Source organism: Triticum dicoccoides, chromosome 7A, assembly GCF_002162155.2.
Source record: "Triticum dicoccoides isolate Atlit2015 ecotype Zavitan chromosome 7A, WEW_v2.0, whole genome shotgun sequence".
NCBI classification, from domain to species: Eukaryota; Viridiplantae; Streptophyta; class Magnoliopsida; order Poales; family Poaceae; genus Triticum; species Triticum dicoccoides.
In genome coordinates, this window is record NC_041392.1 from 663,796,850 (window position 1) to 663,815,727 (window position 18,878).

At 56.0% G+C, this 18,878-nt stretch overlaps 1 protein-coding gene across 1 annotated transcript; it reads left to right on the forward strand.

Moving 5' to 3' along the window:
- The first annotated feature begins 13,369 nt into the window (after positions 1-13,369).
- Positions 13,370-13,675, forward strand: LOC119334071. Its single transcript, XM_037606734.1, has one exon. It carries the CDS (start codon positions 13,370-13,372, stop codon positions 13,673-13,675), a length of 306 nt encoding a protein of 101 aa, XP_037462631.1.
- Positions 13,676-18,878: the final 5,203 nt, after the last annotated feature.

Sequence of the window (18,878 nt, forward strand, 5' to 3'; positions counted from 1 at the left end):
AAATGACTTCTTTTTATTTCGATCGATGCATCACATCTAGGCGAAAACTTTCTTGTAGACGCACACGGATAGCGAACTCAGTTATTCAAAATCTAACGAAGCAAGGATATCATGCCTTTTTTTTGTTGAAAGTGGATAAATATGTCTACATTCAATTCTTGATGGGCATTACTCTCCTTGGATCTGACTCAAACGACCATGTGTGCATACTTCGATTCCCAAAAAGTTTGCCACGATGAACTGTGCCTTTTCCCACTTCCCGACACATTTTAGCCATGTAGAAGTTATAAGTGCACACCAGGCATACATGAGCTGTGCCTATTATATGATCCGCAACATTTCAAATGTTTATATTGATTCATGCTCTTTTTGTTTTCATATGTTTAGACATTGAATTTTTGATTTAGATAAAATCTCAATGCAATATGTTCAATATAGGTATTTAGGGCAAATGACGTGCCGAGCACGAAATCATCTTATTTTCCCCAAAGAACTCTCTAGCGTCCAACTGTCGCGAGCGCCCGAGGGACCATGGGCTGGAGTATGCCTACGCGGAAACTCAGTGGGGTCCGGGGACACCCACGTGGGCACCCACATGTCTTTTCTCTTCCAACATTTCCTTTTCTATGTACAACTTCAAATTATTATGAAAGTTCCAAATATAGAACTTGAAATTTTGAGAGCTCAAACTTTTTCTGGAAGCTGAAGTTTGCTTACATGTCCTTGCACTCGTCCCACCTACCTAGGAACGCTACTACAAAAATCACCACTACCTACAAGCCAAGTCTTAAATTCATCATTCCTAGCCAAAACAACACAAAAGCCCTAAATAGTTTGCACATATTTTCCAGTGCAAAGTTGGAAATGGCACCTACACATTTTTTCGCTAGATACATATGCATTTAATTTCCCAGATCCAGAGACCACCATTATCCTAGCTCTCTTCACACAAACCCTACACTAGAATGCCTTAGTCTCATAGGTTATGGATGGAGTCGAACTTAGCTTGCGTACACGGCTATAACCTTGACGACTATCGATGAGCTTGTTTCCCTTTGATCTTTGTTGTAGGGCACTGCACCGGCATCTCCTGCTAGCTAATGGAATACAAGTTGTACATCATTTGGAGTCCCCGCGTCGCCAACAAGGTCAAAAGTTAGGATGATTGTTGCCCTTTGAAAGGCTAAACACCAAAGCTAATCTTCATCATAAGACCTGTCCACACTGCATCTATGTTGTACTTGATGTTTCGTTAAAGTGGGGAACATTTCCCCATTAGTGTCATTCCATGTGGCTAGATGATTGCAAGGACTTGAGTATCTCCAACCCACTAGGTATCAAACCCTAGATCTGATGTCATGTGTGTCATATTAATGTGGACTATTCCTTCAGTGTGAGAAGACAAATAAAATCCCGCCTATGGCAGCACATGTACGCTGACTTCATAAATCTTGGAAGGTATCTCTCATGGGCCTTGCTCACAACATCCTAGCGCTATCCCTTCCTTATTCCTTCCATATCCCTTCGCTCGATAGGACTTCTCTTCCCCCACGGCTATCTGCCCCAAATCAACGCACTTGACTCAATTTTGCTTTGTTGTCCCTAACCTTGACATTCCCTACGCTGCCCCGGCCAACGTCCTCCCTCCATAGCCATATGCCCGTCTGTGTTTCATATCTCACCACCCCCATCCCTTGGTTTTCTTCATCTGCTTCAATTTGTGGTCAGAGTGAGTTGGTCGACACCCTACTGTGAGCAACGACGCGGACACACTCTTTCACGGTGCTCCAAGCTAGCCGCCACTCACCGCCTACGCTGCTCGTGAGCTAGGCCGTATGGTACTACGAGGGATACATGTTGTGTTTTGTCAACTAAGCCACCATGGCAAACAACAACTTGTGTGTGGTGAAGCAGCAACCCTGGAGTGACACCTGGGGTGGGCAGTTCTGAACGGCCGCGGTGCTAAACTAGCAGGTGTCGAAAACAAGGTCAAAAGTTAGGATCGATGTTTCCATTTGAAAGGCTAAACACCAAAGCTATTCTTCATTATAAGACTTGTCCACAATGCATCTATGTTGTATTTGATGTTTCCTCAAAGAAGGGAACACTTCCCCGTTAGTGTCATACATATGGCTTGATGATCACAGGGACTTGCATACCTCCAACACACTAGGTATCAAACCCTAGATTTGATGCCATGTATGCAGATTAATGTGGACTTTTCCTTCTATGAGAGAAGACAAATAATCTTGCCTATGGCAACACATCTGTGTTGACTTCATAAATCTTGGAAGGAAAGGTATGGTGATCGAGCAAACGATCGATCACCACCATGTGCAACATCTCTCTCGTTGTCCTTGCCAACAACATCCTAGCACTCTTCCTTTCGTATCCCTTCCATATGGATTCGCTCAATAGGACATCTCTTTCCTCACAACTTTATCCCCCAAATCAACGTGCATGACACGATATTGATTATGCCCTGTTGTCGCCAACCTCGACCTTCCCTATGCTGCTCCGGCCAATGACTTCTCTATAGTGGTATGCCCATCGGGGTTTCCTATCCCGCGATCAGCATGCCTTAGATTCCTCCGATCTGCTTCATTGGTTGGTCAGGGTGAACTGGTCAGCACCTACTGTGAGCAACGACATAGACACACTCTTAACACTGAGGGGGAGGCTTACCTGTGCTACAGGCTAGCCGCCTCTCGTCACCTGCATTGCGCGTGAGTTGGGCCCTATGGTACTACTAGGGACGCATGCTGGGTGTTGCTAGCTGAGCCACGGGGGAAACAACAACACATGTGTGGTGATCCACCGACCTCAGAGAAACACTCGAGGTGGGCGCTTGTGAGCGGGCGGCAGTGCTGCACTAGCAGGCGTCGCATCGGAGATGGAGGCGATAGGGGAGAGAAGCGATGGCAGTGCTATGAACAGTCCACACCAAAGTTACAACCAACGAAGGGGTATAGTTGGGACTTTAGCCAGAGGGGCACATGGTGCTAGGATTGGCAGCGCCGATGTCCCCGCGAGGCGACGAGTGGTGTGATGCAGGCTACAATCATGGGCGGCGGGAGCTATGGGTGCAGCTAGCAGATGCTATGACGGTCGATCAAAAGGCTATGAAGGGGTGTTGAAACTTCTGGCAGGAAAAGTTGGAACCATGGTGCGTTGGAGAGCTTCAGTAGTGGGGTAGCGAAGCTGCAGACAGCCGACGACACTGCGTCAAGGGAGAGACGCGCGCAAGCACCGCACGCCCGGCGCGGCAAGCTGGGGTAGGTGCTTGGATCCACTGCGCAGCGGGGGTACTAGATGTGAGTGATCGAACGGGTAGGGCGAGATTAGCATCCAAAGAAAGAGCTTTGCTCTTCTAGTGAAGGTACGTGCGACAAAATAAACAAGAGATAGCAGAAAAAAAAACACTGCAGTTGTTCTTTTCTAAAACGAGGCAAAAGATTTGCCATTTTCATTGATTAAGAAAAAGAAAGTTGCTCGGTTAATTAAAGAAAAAGCGGGGAAAAACCTAGATACAAACCCCACAAGGGGCACATGCGGACGACCTGGCCACAACTACGCCAAACAATCGACCAAAGCATCAAGGACATGGCAGCTCCAATTTGGCCAACGAGCTTCACAAGAGAAAGTTGCAAGTCTCACACTGACCTAGTCCAGCACATCACAGCATCCGGAGAGCACCACCCGAAGAAAAACCACCCTCACGGACAGGAGGTCGCCACGCTGCTCTGCAGCCACAGCACCACGCGGACGCATTGCCGTAGGAAGAAACCACCGCTAGCCGGCCAAATCTGACCATGCCGGGCTGGATCCGGCAGCGGCCAACCCTCCCATGGACCACCATCGGCCGGCCGTCACGGAGCCGGAGACCTAGCCGGGGAGCCACCAACGTTGACAACCAGAGCGCCACGCCCTCGCACACCGACTGCTACCATGGGGGAGACTGGCGCGTCACCAGGCCCGGCCGTCGCACCGCCCTTCGCCACAAAGCCAAGGCCGCCGCCCAAATCCGGCATACGGACCGCGCTGTCACGGGCCGGGAGAGCCCCGCCGCCGTTGTCCGCTGCGCGGGCTTAGCCCGGCCGTGTCATTCGGCGGTGGCGAGGGGTTGAGGAGAGAAGGGGTGGTAGGTGGCGGCGGTGGGATTAGGCTCCGCTCGAGCCGCCCCGGGAGGTGACGCGGGGGGCGAGGGGTGGAAAGCAAACAATCCTTAAAAGCTTTACGTTGCACCAACACGAGTGGTACATTCAGTTGTTACCAGGCAAACAAATACAGTATCTATACCAATATAAAAAGACCCAAATGGGTAGATCTAAATCATCTCGACCATCAAATCATGTTACCTAGCGGTTCAAATTGCTTCAATATTGAGCACCAAACATGTTTAACCCTCTAATTACGCATCACTGCATTGGTTATAAACACGTTTGACTCAACGCTATCCCATGAAATCTGCCATGTAATTAATATCCTATCATTCCCGTGAAAATGTAATTAATATCTTACCAAATACCAACGTGCAACAGATATATCTTATCTAATATAACGTGCAACTAATATCCTACCTAATATAAACTTGCATTGCACGTACATTATTACTAGTAAACACAAGTGGTACATTTACGTTGCACCAACACGTGCTCTCACCTTTATGTGATCCGCATGCACATCCATGCACACGACTCCATTAAGGCATGCGATATGGCCATTGCCAGCTTGCCAAAACCAGCCGATACGGTGGTGGCGACAGTGAGGCGTGCCAGAACGAGCGAACTAATCACGTGCCCGAAAGAGGAAACAACACACCGACAGATCCCTCTGTTCCTTCTAACAAACGCTATCCCCACTAGGTTTCCCTCCCTGCGCCGCAACCTGCGAGGCGGCCGTCGAGGGCCTCCAAATCCGCTCGCCGCGAGCCTCCTCTCCTCTTCCTCCCTCCTCCCTTGCCGCCGCCTGGCGGCGCGGTCGGGCCGGCGCTGGCGGTGGCGGGGCCTGTTCTTCTCCCGGCGCGACGGGGCGGCGCGGGCCGCTTCTTCGGGTGCGGGCACGGTGCAGACGCGGGGTACCGCGGCGTGGCGGCGCGCGCCTCCTGGCGGGCGTGGCGTGGCGTGGCCGGCTGCCCGGTGGTGTGCGCCTCGCCATGGCGGCCGGATCCGTCCGGCAGGCGGCGCGGGCTGCAGGCGGCGTGGGCGGCGGCTGGGGTCCGGCTTTGGGCCCCCGGCGGCTGCGTTGGTTCCTCTCCGCCGCGAGCGTGCGGTGGTGGTGCGGCTCGGCCGGTGGCGGTCAGGCGACCTGGTGGTGGTGGCTGGCGGCGCGCGTGGTGGTGGTGCTTCCACTTGGCGGCGCTCTGTGCAGGGAGGCAGGGGAGCGGCTTGGACAGGGGCGGCGGCATCGACGGCGTGCTGGCTACAGCGCGAAGGCGGGAACTTGATGGGCCTCGGAGATCCCGGCCGGGCCTGTGCGACCACGGGCCCGATATGTCCCTGCTATTGCGTCCGGTCAGCTACCGTCTTCGGCGGTGGAGGTGGGGCCCTCCCGCGTGCCGATGGTACTGCTGCCCTAGTCCCAGCTCCTCTCCTTCTTTGTGCGACCACGCTTCACGGTGTCATGGTGAGACGGCGTGAGAAGCTTCATGACCGGGTTGACGCAGGGTGAGGATCTGTTTGGTGGCGAGCTCTGGAGTGCCTGAGATGGAGGTTGGGATCGGGAGAAATCCTTGTTGGCTTGGCCGACACTGACGCGGTGGCGCTTGTGGGTACCGCCTGACCTTCCTGAAGGGCGTCAGGGCTACCCTTCCTCTCTCCTCACAGCGTACCGGGGGAAACCCTTGACAGCAGCGTTGTCCTCGTCGCGTCTCTTCTTGGAGGTGTTGATTGGTACCGACGCTTCGGAGGCTCGGAGCTTGGTGGACGATCTCCGGTGGGTGCAGCGGCCACGAGGCTTTTTCGTTTTTTGTCGACCCACCATTGTTGGCATTAATTTCTCTTGTTTTCTTTTTCTTTTCTTTTGGGCGTGACTGTGCTGCTTCCGTCTCAGCACCTATCGTTAGATGTATCGGTTGATTGCTTTGTATACAAAGCGGGGAAAATCCTTTTTCGGCAAGCCGCAAAAACCTACTGCACACTATTTTCTCCAACCTCTGGATCTTCAGAGTTCTATAAAATCCAGCTCCACCCCCATATTCTCCCTTTTTTAGAACGGAGACGCTAGGAGCGTCCGGCTTTAACTTAATAAAGCCCACAAACTTAGGCAGCGTTTACAGACGAGGACTAGGACAAACGTCACGAGCGCGGAGGCTCGGGTTCCGCTGGCACGAAGCACAGCAAGGTCACGAGCGCGGAGGCTCAGGTTACGCTGGCGCGAGAGCACATCAAGGTCGCAGGCAGGCCAGAGGCCAAAAGTGAGCAAAGCGAGTCTATTACAGGCCAAAGACCAAAGAGCATAGAGCACGCAGGCTCGCTCGCAAGACAAAAGAAACCACTTCACATCGTAGAAGCGGCTGGCGGCTCCCTGGCCAAAACGTAGACTTGGCGAAGACGATCTTGAGCTTGCTTCATCTTGTCAGCATCCTTGTGCTTCGCCAACGGACTCCACTGCTGCATAAGAATGTTGCATTTGTAAAGAATATTAGCAGGGTGTGATGGGAAGATTCCCTCGATGGCAATTTTGTTCCTTGTAAGCCACATTGCCCAGGCTAGGGCACCGAGGCAACTCCAAAGGACACGTTTACTGCCACCCATCGTCGACGCAACTATGGCCGCTAGGTCAGCGGCCGATCGCGGGTCCCAATTGGTATTGGTGGCAGCTCGGACTGCGCTCCAGGCAAAGCGCGCTAGGGGGCAGCGGAAAAACACATGGTTCGCATCTTCCATGGTATTACAAATGGCACATAAGCCGGAAGACGGGCCGTTGCGCTTTGCAACATTGGCCGAAGTGGGAAGTCTATTGCGGAAAAGTTGCCAGAAGAACACCTTGACTTTAAGCGGAATACGGGCGTTCCACAAACCGGTCAGCATTGGGAATGCCGGTCCCTGAACTTGGCATAGCCTGCGGTAGAGGGATTTGACCGTGAACTTTCCGGACGTGGTGAGAGCCCAAGTGACCGTGTCCGCGGAAGTGGACAGCGTCGCCGATTGAGTTAGGCCCAGCAGCTCCTCAAAGCGTTCTTGTTCAAGGCCCGTTAGCTCTCGACGAAAGTGGATCGCGGGTGGGTTCGAGGCTAGGGCCGTCGCTACCGTCATCTCCGGGTTGACCGCCAGGGCATACAAGTCCTGAAATTGGACCCAAAGGGGGTTCGCTCCCAGCCATAGGTCAAGCCAGAAGCGGGCCGAGCGCCCGTCCCCTACGACGAACTTGGCGCCAAGGGCGAAGGCCGGGCGCACCGCTTGGAGGTCGTTCCAGAAGGGAGAGCCCCGCGTCCTGCCTTCGAAAAAGTTCCCGTTGGGGAAATATTTATTGCGCAACATGTCCACTCACAGACCGGTCGCCCCCTGCGACAGCTTCCAGATCCATTTGCACATGAGTGCAATGTTGAGGATCCGTGTGTTTGTGATCCCTAGCCCCCCTAGGTCCTTGGGTCTGCACACCAAGTCCCATCTGACCATATGGTACTTGCGTTTGGGTCCCGCACCTTCCCAAAAGAAACGGGACCTTGGAGTGTCCATCTTGGCGTGTACCCCTTCAGCCAAGAGGAACAGCCCCATTGCAAACTGCGGCAGCGAGGACAGGCTCGCGTTTGTGAGCACTAGCCGGGCTGCAGAAGAGAGGAACTTCCCCCTCCACGGACAAACCCACCCACCTACCTTGGTCCAGAGTGGCGCCCAGCCATCTATCGTGATGCGTTTGGCATCCAACGGGAGCCCAAGGTAAGTAAACGGGAGTTTGCCGAGTTTGCAATTGAGCTGGTCTGCGATACGCCTACTGTCGGACGGCTCGAGTCCCATGGGCATCACTTTGCATTTGTGGAAGTTGATCTTGAGCCCCGACATAAGCTCAAAGCTATTCAACAGGGCTTTGATCGTGGCCACGCTGTGCAGGTCCGGTTGGAACAGCAGTAGCGTGTCGTCAGCGTATTGCAGGTGCGATATCCCCCCTGGGATGAGGTGCCCCAACACCCCTTTGATGTGGCCTGCTTCCGTTGCTTTCCGGAGCAAGGTCGCCAGTGCATCTGCCACGAAGTTGAACAAGAGCGGTGAAATGGGATCACCCTGGCGAAGGCCGCGCTTGTTCCGGAAGAAGTGCCCTACCTCTCCGTTCACCGAGACCGCAGTTTGGCCCCCCGAGACCAACTGCATGATTCTGTGCACCCACACCGGCGAGAAGCCTCGGGTCAATAGGATTTGTCTGAGGAAATCCCAGTTGACGCGGTCGTAAGCTTTTTCGAAGTCTAATTTAAGTAAAATCACCGGTTCGCGCGTGCGCCTAAGTTCGTGGAGGGTCTCTTGCAACGCTAATGGTCCCTCCAAAATGTTCCTACCGCGGATAAAGGCAGATTGGGAACGGCTAATTGTGCGGTGTGCGATCGGAGTAAGCCGCGTGGCACAAACCTTGGCGCAAATTTTGAAGGGCACATTAATGAGCGCTATTGGTCTGTACTGGCGGATATTATCCGCACCCGGTACTTTCGGAATTAGGGAGAGCACTCCGAAGTTTAACCTAGCAATGTCCACAAAACCGCGCATGAAGCCATTGCACAACGCGAAGATGGGTTCGCGCAACAGTGGCCAAAAGTGTTTAAACATCGCCACCGGCCACCCATCAGGCCCCGGTGCCGTGTCAGTTTTCATGCTTTGGAGAGCCTCGTCAATCTCCTTGGGGAGAAACGCGAGCCCCAGCTCTTCGTTCTACGACTCCAAGACCTTTTGAGCTGGCAGCCAGGCGTCCTCTCTCAGCCTGGCGCGCTGAGGCTCGTCGGTCCCCATCAGGCTTATGTAAAAGTCGTAGATGTGTTTGCTAATCGCTGGTTGCTGGAGAAGGAGCCCCTGCTCCGTCTGCAGCCTCAGGATTAGGCATTTCCTGCGACGTCCATTCGCGTACGCGTGGAAGTAGCCAGTGTTCGCATCTCCCTTGAGCATCCACTTAAGTCCTCCTCGGCGCCTCCAGTATTCCTCCTCGGATCGGAGCAACTCCTCGACTTGCCCTTCCAAGGCGTATCGATGCGCCCATTCATGCTCCGAGAATGGGCGCGAGTCTGCTTGAGTGTCGAGGATTGCGATCTCATCGAGAAGTTTCGCCCTCAAAACTTTCTCGTCTCGTCCCTGATTCGCGCCCCATCCCTTGAGGCTTGCACGCAAGCGTCCCCCCACCGCTGTCCAAAACTCCATAGGGCCGCGCTACTGGCCCGTGGCTTGAACACTTCTCAACCATCTTTCCCGAAAGATGTTGTCGAAATCAGGAGCCTCGAACCACGCTGTTTCGAAAAAGAAACGCGGGCTGCGACGTACCTTATCTTCCCCTGAAGATAGGATGAGTGGAACATGGTCCGAGCCGATCCTTGTTTCAGCAAGGAGCGAGCATAATGGGAACACCACTTCCCATTCCGGAGACATGAAGGCGCGATCCAAGACGGATCTCACCGGGGCTAGTTGTTTGTTGGTCCAAGTGTATCTTGCCCCCGTTCTTGCCACTTCCCTAAGTGACATTGACGCAATTGCGCTGTTGAACATGGTCACCCTTGACCAGTTGATGTTGTCATTGTTTTTGTCCGCGTTCGATCGGATGAGGTTAAAATCACCACCCACTAGGAGCGGGACCTGGGATGCGGCAACTGCCAGCACCTTGGCTTCGAGTTCTCCCAGAAACTCTGCCGAACGTGAGTGATCTGCTGGTCCATAGATTTGCAGGATCACGAGCTCGCGTAGAGAAGCTCTCACGCGAATATTGGCTGCAATGAAGGAGGTGCCTACCTCCCAGGACAGCACCTCATATATGGCACTGCAAAAGCCAAGCAGCATGCCACCCGAATGCCCAATAGCCGGGCTATGTTGCCAAATGAAACGCTCCAAAGGGTCTATGGCTACGAGGTCTTGGTGACGAAAATCAGTTTTAATGGTTTCCTGGAGCCCTACTATATCAATCCCTTCTTTCCTGATGTAGTCGCGGAGTTGGGTGCGCCGCCCCGAGTGGCCGAAGCCACGGATGTTCCAAATGAGCATCCGCATCTAGATGACGCGGTTTCGCAGGCGGATCCCCCTAGAGGTGATCGCCTTGGCCACACGCCTCGCCTTGCCGCAGCGAGGCGAGGGAGGAGCAGCAACCCCTGTTGCTGTCTCCCCTTCGGGCCGGAGACTTAGCGACGTCGAGGGATCCTCCTCGAGAGCCATATGCTCCGCGTGTTGAGCAGCCGCCGCTGCGAGTGCCGCCTGAGCCAGTTCCTTAGCGCGCACCAGCGAGATTAGCTCGCTAACCCTGCCCTCCCCGATTGGTTCAACTCCACTCTCCACCAACACCTCGCCTAGGTGCTCGTCGGAGAAACAATCCAAAATCGAGAAACGGGGCAATGGATTACCTGAGGTTTCCAGGTTCTTCTGTGCTTGGAGGAGTTGGGCGCGTTGGAGCGAAGGCATGTTTCCTTTAGCGCCCTTAGCCCGCGCGCTGACCCGCACATGAGCTACCTGCCCGTCCACGACGGTCTTGGTACGCTTGGCCTTCGGGACATGCACCGTCTTGTCCGCCTCCAGCGTGGTCGGAGCGGAGGTGGGCACAGCCAGCGCCATCACCGCCTGCCGGGGGGTCACCGGCGCACCCTGGAGCTCCGCCACACGAACGGCCTCCGCGCTAACCTTGCGCACGGCCACCTTCTTGAGCTGCTTCACCGCCCCGAGCTTGTTGGAGCTGCGCCCCCCTTGGGATGGAGAGCGTGAGGCAAGCGGCTGCGACTCCATGGACACCGCAATAGGAGTGCGCGCCTCCCCCAGCGGTTCCACCATCTGGCCCGCACCAGGCTCCGCCACCGCCCGCACCGGGGGGGACATGACCGAGCCCAGGTTGGAGCCATACTGGTTGGGGATGGGGAGATCCAGCTCCATGGACCCCCCTGTCAGCGGCGGCTCCATCGGAGGCATCGGCGCCCTGGTTGTCGCCCCGCCCTTGTCAGAGATGCCCAGCTTCTCCCAAGACGTCGTATCGATGGAATCATCCTCCATGCTTGCATCCGCCTCCTTGTCGCCGCCCAGATTGTCGTCGGGCCCCTCCCCACCCCTGTCTTGGTCAGTTGGAGAAGGCGGGTGTGGAGAAGGCAGGGCAGGTGCTGTGAGTTGCTCCGGGGGAAGTTCGGGCTCGATGGTGATGTTGAAGCCCTCGCCATTGAACCAGATCTGGACCAGACCACGCAGCTTGCGGGGGGTGCGGCATGCGAAACGCATACGGACTGGCCCCGGACGAGTGAGGGACTCCTCATCCACCAGCAGGGGACGGCCAAGCATGACGGTGGCCGCCAAGAGCAGGTCGGAACGTCGGTGCTTGGGAGGGATTCCTCCCAGCTTGACCCACACCTCTGGCATCGCCATTCCTTTGGGGGCTTCGAGGACCGCGTCGCGGATGTCCACCATGAGGTTGTTGAGGGAGAGGAACAGCTTGCCGCTCCTGGTTGCCATCCGGAGCATCACCGGATCTGGGAAGACCACCGAGAACGCCCCTCCCTCCATTACGGAGATCTGCCAGTCCCATTCGCCGTCGAAGAGGTGTGGCAGCTCCACTTGTAGAATCTCTTGGGTGAGCGCGCCAGAAGGCATGGAGAGCACAGCCGCGTTGGCCCCCAGCTGGATCTGCGGCTCCTCCCGCGAATCATCCGGGTACTGGAGGCAGAAGAAACCCTCGCCGGAGATGGCGTGTCCCATGGTTTGGAGGAGCAGAGGCTTGCCCGGGGTCGGGCACTGCGCAGACGTGTGCCCCTCCTTGGTGCACACCACGCACAGAGGCTTGAAGGTGCAAAAGTTCTGAAAATGGCCCGTGCGCCCGCATCGGAAGCATTCAGGTCCGTCGGCCTCCTCGATCGGGATTGGCTCCGCCTCCGTGCCCTTGGATGAGCCCGACACCTCAGCTCTGGGCGGGAGGGGCAGCTTGGAGGCCGCCGCCCCCGCAGGCTTCTATTTCTTCTTCGCGTGGGAGTCGCCGCCCCGGTCGCCGCCCGGCGCTGGTTGCATCCCCTTGCGCTTGAGCTCGAGGCCGCGCTGCTTGTGCTCCGCCTTCTTCTTTGCCTTCCTTTCCTGTTCCTTGAGCCACCACGCAGGCGGTGGTCCCCAGCCCCCCTCGTCGGCGGCGCGACCACGGTTGCGGTCCCGCGGCTGCTCCATGGGAGGCTTTTCCCCCGGCGATCTTGCTTGGAGCCCATCGCCACTACTTCAGCAAAGGTGCGCCGCAGTGGGGAGGGGAGTGGAGTGGATGAGAGGAATCGGGCGAGAGGACCGAAGCGCCGCACCTCCGCAGCGGTGGCTGGAAAACCTAGCGAGGGATTTAGGGTTCCGCGGGGGATCCAGAGCCATTTATATGCCCTCTCTGGGCTGGGCTGGTTGGGCTGGATCGCCCCCTGTGGGTCGGGCTGGGTCCTGGGGGCAGGAACGTTTCCCTGCTCCACGCGCGCGTCAGGGGACTGGGCCCTAGCCCGCGTCACCACCGCATTTGGGCCGTCCACCACCCGTGTGGGCTGGCCCGACTGGACCGCTGGCTGGTCCGCCCCAGCCCTAGGGTTGACCACGCCCAGCGTCATCCGCGCCGCCGGCGCCGCCATGGGGGACGCCGGCGCCGGGCTCAGCTGGTCTGCCGCGAGCTGCAGGAGCAGCCCCGCGTCTGGCGCAGCAAGGTTGTCGCGACCCTCACGACGCCACACCGAGCGAGCCGCTCTGGGCGCAGCCGCAACGACCCGCCGCGGGCCACGGCCCCCGGGCGCAAACGCACGACGGCGCCCGGCCTTGAGGGAGCCCCCGAGCTCCTCTGCCCGCGCCACGAAGTCGCCAAGGGAGCAAGCCGGACGGCCACCTGCCCCCAGCGCCACCGCGTCGCCTAACTCCGCCTCCTCGTCGCTGTCCGAATCATCCTCCGCCAACGCCCAAAAGCGGCTTCCCGACCACCCGGCGGCGCCCAGGGGGGGCGCAGCCGTCCGCCTGGGGACTGGGGCGCGAGCCGCCGCCCAGCCAGCCGCCGGGTCCTCCGCCGGGGCCTGAGCACCGCCGCCCTGTGCCGAGACACCGCCACCGACGCCACCATCGCCAGAGACGCTCGCAACGCCTGTCCGTACAGGAGCCGTTGGGAGCGCCATCCTTTCTCCCCCATATTCTCCCTCACTCTCCATCGACCAATCCCCTACCTCGCTCTTCCTCTCTCCCTCCTATCTATCCAGATTCCTGCCGAGTTCACGATGGAGTTCACGCTGAAAAGCACCGAGGTGCTGGAGAAGGCTGCCACTCTGGCCGCCGACGCCCTCGGCTTGGAAGGAGAAGCTCGCGGTGCTTGGGGGGCCGAGGAGAAGGCGAGGGCGCTCGAACGCTGGGCCAAGATATGTCTGGAGGTGGAGAAGGGAGCTGTCAGGGGGAAAGTCCCCGTCGCTCCTGTGGTCGCTGGACCGGTTCCTCGCGCAGAGGATATCGGATCAGACGTTAATCACGTTGGCGACGGCGGGGATCCATCCATCTCCGCGGCCGTGCAAGATGCAGCGATTAACTAGGATTGTGCCGTCCGAGATTTATCTTTGAGCTGTCGTTTAATTTTCTTCTCTTCCAGTTTCGTTGTAGCGCAACTATCCACCTGGAAATTTATCAGAAATTCTACGAGTACTTATTATTGGTCCCGTGCTTGTTCGTAAATGCCTTCTTGTTATTTCGATCGATCGATCCATCCATCCAGACGGAAACTTCTGGTTTTCCGGGAGGAAAGAAAAACTCTTGTTGATGGCCCTCGATCGTGAGGTCACCGGAGAGGTTCCTCGCCCATCTAGCGATTGCTCCATCTACAAGAGGTCTTCATGGATCCGATGAAGATCGTAAGAAGTCAGAAATTCTGCCATGTTAGGTGTTGCTCCCGTGCTTAATTAGTTTTTTGTGCGTGTATTTTGTGGCCCTGTGTGGGTGAGTATATATATCTTAATTAGGCTCGTAAATGACTTATACTTTTTATTTTCACGATTAATCTAGCTAGATGAAAATTTTGGGTTCTTTTTGGGAGGAATAAAAAATCCTTGTGGATACATAAGGAGCACGTACGATTGCACAAGCATGCATATGTTTTTTTTATGAAAAAAAGAAGGATGACCCCGGCCTGTGCATCTCGAAGATGCATACGGCCATTTTATTAATTATTTTCGAGGACCTTACAAAGTAGAACAACAATATGTCTGAAATCACCATCTTGGCAACATCTACCGCTACTCCTATCCATATGATGAAGGGGTGCAAGCTGGGCCATATACCCAGACCTCTCATCTAAGCCTAACATCTAAAACCGGAGACCCCGACCGAGCCATCTGTGAGGTCCGAGGCACAAACCGATCCGGCGCACTCACATGTGTCGTCGTCGCCATTTTCCACTGGTCCATTTTCAGAGTAGATTAAGGTGTCAACCTTGGCAAGTCCTCCGCCATCGACGCCAAACGACGACCTCCACCTACGCGAGCCTTGGCAGGTCCTCCGCCATCGACGCCATCCATTGTATATTTCATCATATTTTGGCAAACAAAAGTAAATTGAACTTCTCCGCGCAGGTGAGATAACTTTATAATTTGCAACACTAAAAATAAATTTTGCCACCTAATTATATTGAATCGACCATGAATATATCCTCCAATTAATTTTAGCTTGGCTATCATCATTATTCCATGGAGTCTAGACATCCACTGCCCTCGTCTTTCATCCATACCCAACACAACCAAATTAATTAGTCAGAAGGATTGCCATACAAAAATTAGTCAGAAGGACATCTTACTCGTCTCCGCTAATTCACTAGATCTCCGCGCAGGTGAGATAAGTTTATAATTTGCAACACTAAAAATAAATTTTGCCACCTAATTATATTGAATCGACCATGAATCCTCCAATTAATTTTAGCTTGGCTATCATCATTATTCCATGGAGTCTAGACATCCACTGCCCTCGTCTATCATGCATCCATACCCAACATAACCAGATTAATTAGTCAGAAGGATTGCCATACAAAAATTAGTCAGAAGGACATCCTACTCGTCTCCGCTAATTCACTAGATCTCCTAATTCTGCCACAAACAAATCATATATCAATCTAGCTAGCTCGGTTGGATGATGCATCAGGAAGATGCTAACCTGATCAATCTGTAGTTCAAAACTGCCTGCCAGGGCCGGTGGTATTGTTACTCCTTTCTATGGTGATGAACATGAAAGTACTCGATCCGCCATTGGAGGAGGAAGCATCGAGGGAGGGCTCTGCGGGAGGAGGCTGTGTCGGCGGCAGGGTCGCGCTCGTACTTGGGGACTTGAGTTGTCGTGCGTGATATGTGGCCAGGCCGATCGCTAATATCGTCATGCGCGGACCTACGCGAGGGAAACGGAAGTTCCACCAATTTAGCAAATCGCTGATTTACTTGCCCACATCTAATGTCCGCATGTACAGGTCTGTTGCATCAAAATTTGCCTAGAATCATCTTTCCTCATGGGCCTGATACAGATAACTGTAACGAACGAGGGGAGAAGGGGATCGAGAGGGGTGAGGGCAGCGTGAGAGAGAGACTTGGAGAGGAATAAGAACCTTACTTCCAGAGGAAGGATTGGGTGAGAGGTTGAGCTGGTTACATCACACACACCACAACAGCCACAGGCGGCCAGCTTATAAGCTCACGCGACTCACACACGCACACGCCGGTGGGTCCCTCCCGCAGGGTTGCCAAGTCACACATGCCAAGTGGCCAGGTGTGTGACATTCTCTCCCCCTTAAGACTGAGCTTCTTTCTGGGAACTTGCCCCCGAGTCCTTCCAAATGGCTGTTGAAGGAAAACGCTGCCGGAGAACCTCATAATCTTCCCATGTGGTGGCGGCCGGCGAGCCCTCGCCCCATCGCACCTTGACCTGCATGATGGCAGCATTCCCGCGCTTCATCATGCGTCGTTCCAGCAGCTGCGTTGGTGCTGCCGACGACACGAAGAGGTCCAGCACGCGCGGCAGCTCTGCGTACACCGGCGTGTAGTCCGGCGTGGATGGCTTGAGCTGGGATATGTGGAAGACAGGGTGCACCTGACTCACGGGCAGCAGGTCCAGCTTGTACGCCATGAGACCGATCTTCTCAAGGACAGTGTACGGGCTGAAGAATTTGAAGGCGAGCTTGGCGCAAGGCCGGCTGATGACCGAGCGCTGCACGTAGGGCTGCAGCTTCAACAGCACTTGCTCGTCGACGTGGAACTGGTGCTCCTTGCGGTTGCGATCGGCCTGCTTCTTGAAACAGCGCTGAGCGTGCTCCAGCTGGGCGCGGATGTGCTCTGTGTGCGCCGCCCAGTCCATGTCTTCGCCGCGTGCTCGTCCGCTGGCCAGGCCGGCATTGCCCCTAGGTTGGCCTCCCTCCCGTAGAGCGCCTTGAAGGGAGTGCAGTTGAGCAAGGCGTGGAACATAGAGTTGTACCATAACTCAGCCATGGGCAGTCAACGACCCACTGACGCGGCGCGTCGTGCACCATGCACCGGAGATACATCTCCATGCACTGGTTCACGCGCTCGCTCTGGCCGTCCGTCTGCGGATGGTACGCGGTGGAGTAGAGAAATTTGGTGCCCACGCCGGCGAACAGTTGCTTCCATAGGTTACTGGTGAACACCTTGTCACGGTCGGAGACGATCGAAGCAGGGATGCCGTGGAGCTTCACTACATTGTCCCAGAATGCCTTCGCCACTTGCGGTGCATGGAACGGGTGGCGCAGGGGAACGAAATGGGCGAACTTGGTGAACCGGTCCACCACCACCATGATTGTGTCCGCGCCGTCTCACACGTGCAACCCGTCCATGAAATCCATCGTGAGATCCTCCCACAGCGCGGTCAGCACCAGAAGAGGTGCCAGGAGTCCTGTCGGCTTGCAGTGCTCGTGCTTCGCCTGCTGGCAGATTGCGCACTGCCGCACAAATTCCTCGACGTCGCGCTTGAGACCGCGCCACTCGAAATGCTTGCGCACGCGCTGGTACGTCGCCGTGGCACCGGAGTGGCCGCCCACCGCGCTGTTGTGGAGCGCGGCGATGAGCTTAGTGCGGAGCGCGGCGTTGGCACCGATCGAATGACACCGCGATGCAGCTCGTAGCCGTCGTCGTCCGGGCTGGCCAGGGAGAGCTTCTGAAGGCGATCTTGTGCATCCGGGTCCGTGGAGTAGGAGATGAGCACTTCCTGTATCCAGGCCAGCTGGCACGTTGAAAGCACGGCCAGGTCGAGCTGCTTGCCGACGCGCGACAAGGCATCGGCCGCTCCGTTGTCCAGTCCCCGCTTGTACTGAAACCTGAATTGCAGTCCCACCAATTTCGCCATGGCCTTGCGTTGCAGCTCGGTCTCCAGGTGCTGTTCGCCCAGGTTGCAGAGGGACTTGTGGTCCGTGAGGATGTCGAAGGGGCCACGCTGCAGGTACGGCCGCCATTTGTCGATCGCCATCATCACGGCCAGAAACTCCTTCTCGTACATCGATAGTTGCTGGTTGTGCACTCCCAGGGCCTTGCTGAAGTAGGCGACCGGGTGGCCTCCCTGGACCAGCACCACGCCTACTCCCGTGTCGCACGTGCCCGTCTCGGTCGAGAACACTTGTCGAAGTTCGGGAGCGCGAGCACTGGCATGGTGACCATCGCCGTCTTGAGCCGATCGAAGGCCGCTTGAGCTTGCTCCGTCCAGGCGAAGCCTTTCTTGGTGAGCAGCTGTGTTAGTGGCTTGGCGATGATGCCGTAGTGCGACACGAATTTTCTGCAGTAGCCGGTGAGGCCCAGAAAACCGCGCAGCTCGGTGGCGTTCGTCGGTGTCAGCCACTGTTCCATCGCGCTCGTTTTCTCCTTATCTGTGGCCACACCCTCCTTGGAGATCACGTGGCCGAGGTAGTCGATGTGATCAGCGGCGAAAGTGCACTTGGGCTCCTTGACATAGAGCTGGTGTGCACGAAGGAGCTCAAAGACGATGCGCAGGTGCTCCAGGTGCTCCTCCATGGTCTCACTGAAGACGAGAATGTCATCCAGAAAGATGATCACAAACTTGCGCACATACTTACCAAAGATGGAGTTCATCAGGCACTGGAACGTGGCCGGCGCGTTCGTGAGGCCGAACGACATGACCCTGAACTGGAAGTGTCCGTGGTGCGTCTTGAACCCCGTATTGTACTCGTCCTCCTCGCGCATCCTGATCTGATGGTAGCCAGCGCGCAAGTCTAGCTTGGAGAAGACCGCAGCACCGGCCAATTCGTCGAGCAGCTCGTCGATGATGGGCAGAGGAAACTTGTTTTTGATGGTCGCGTCGTTGAGGCGGCGATAGTCGATGCAGAACCGCCAGGTGCCGTCCTTCTTCTTGACCAGCAGGACCGGCGCGGCGTACGGGCTCACACTGTGCGTGATCACATCGGCGTCTAGCATTTCCTTGACCTGGCGCTCGATCTTGTCCTTCTGGAGCGGCGAGTAATGGTATGGGCACGTGTTCGCGGGGACCGCGTCCTCGACCAGTGTGACGGCGTGGTCGTACTGGCGGTGTGGAGGGAGCCCATGCGGCGCCGTGAACACGTCGACGAACTCCTCCAGAAGATCAGCGAGCGGTGTCTGGCTGGCACACTTACGCCATGGTGGCGGTGCGCGCCGGCACGTGTCCACCATGGCCATAGCCTAGATGTCGTTGCCCCGCGATCATCTTGCGCAACTCGTCGGGTTTGATCGCCTTGAGCGTGCTGGACGCCTTCATGGGCACGCC

Coding starts and splice junctions, on each gene's coding strand:
- LOC119334071 (XM_037606734.1), top strand. CDS start 13,370: ATGGAGTTCACGCTGAAAAGCACCGAGGTGCTGGAGAAGGCTGCCACT.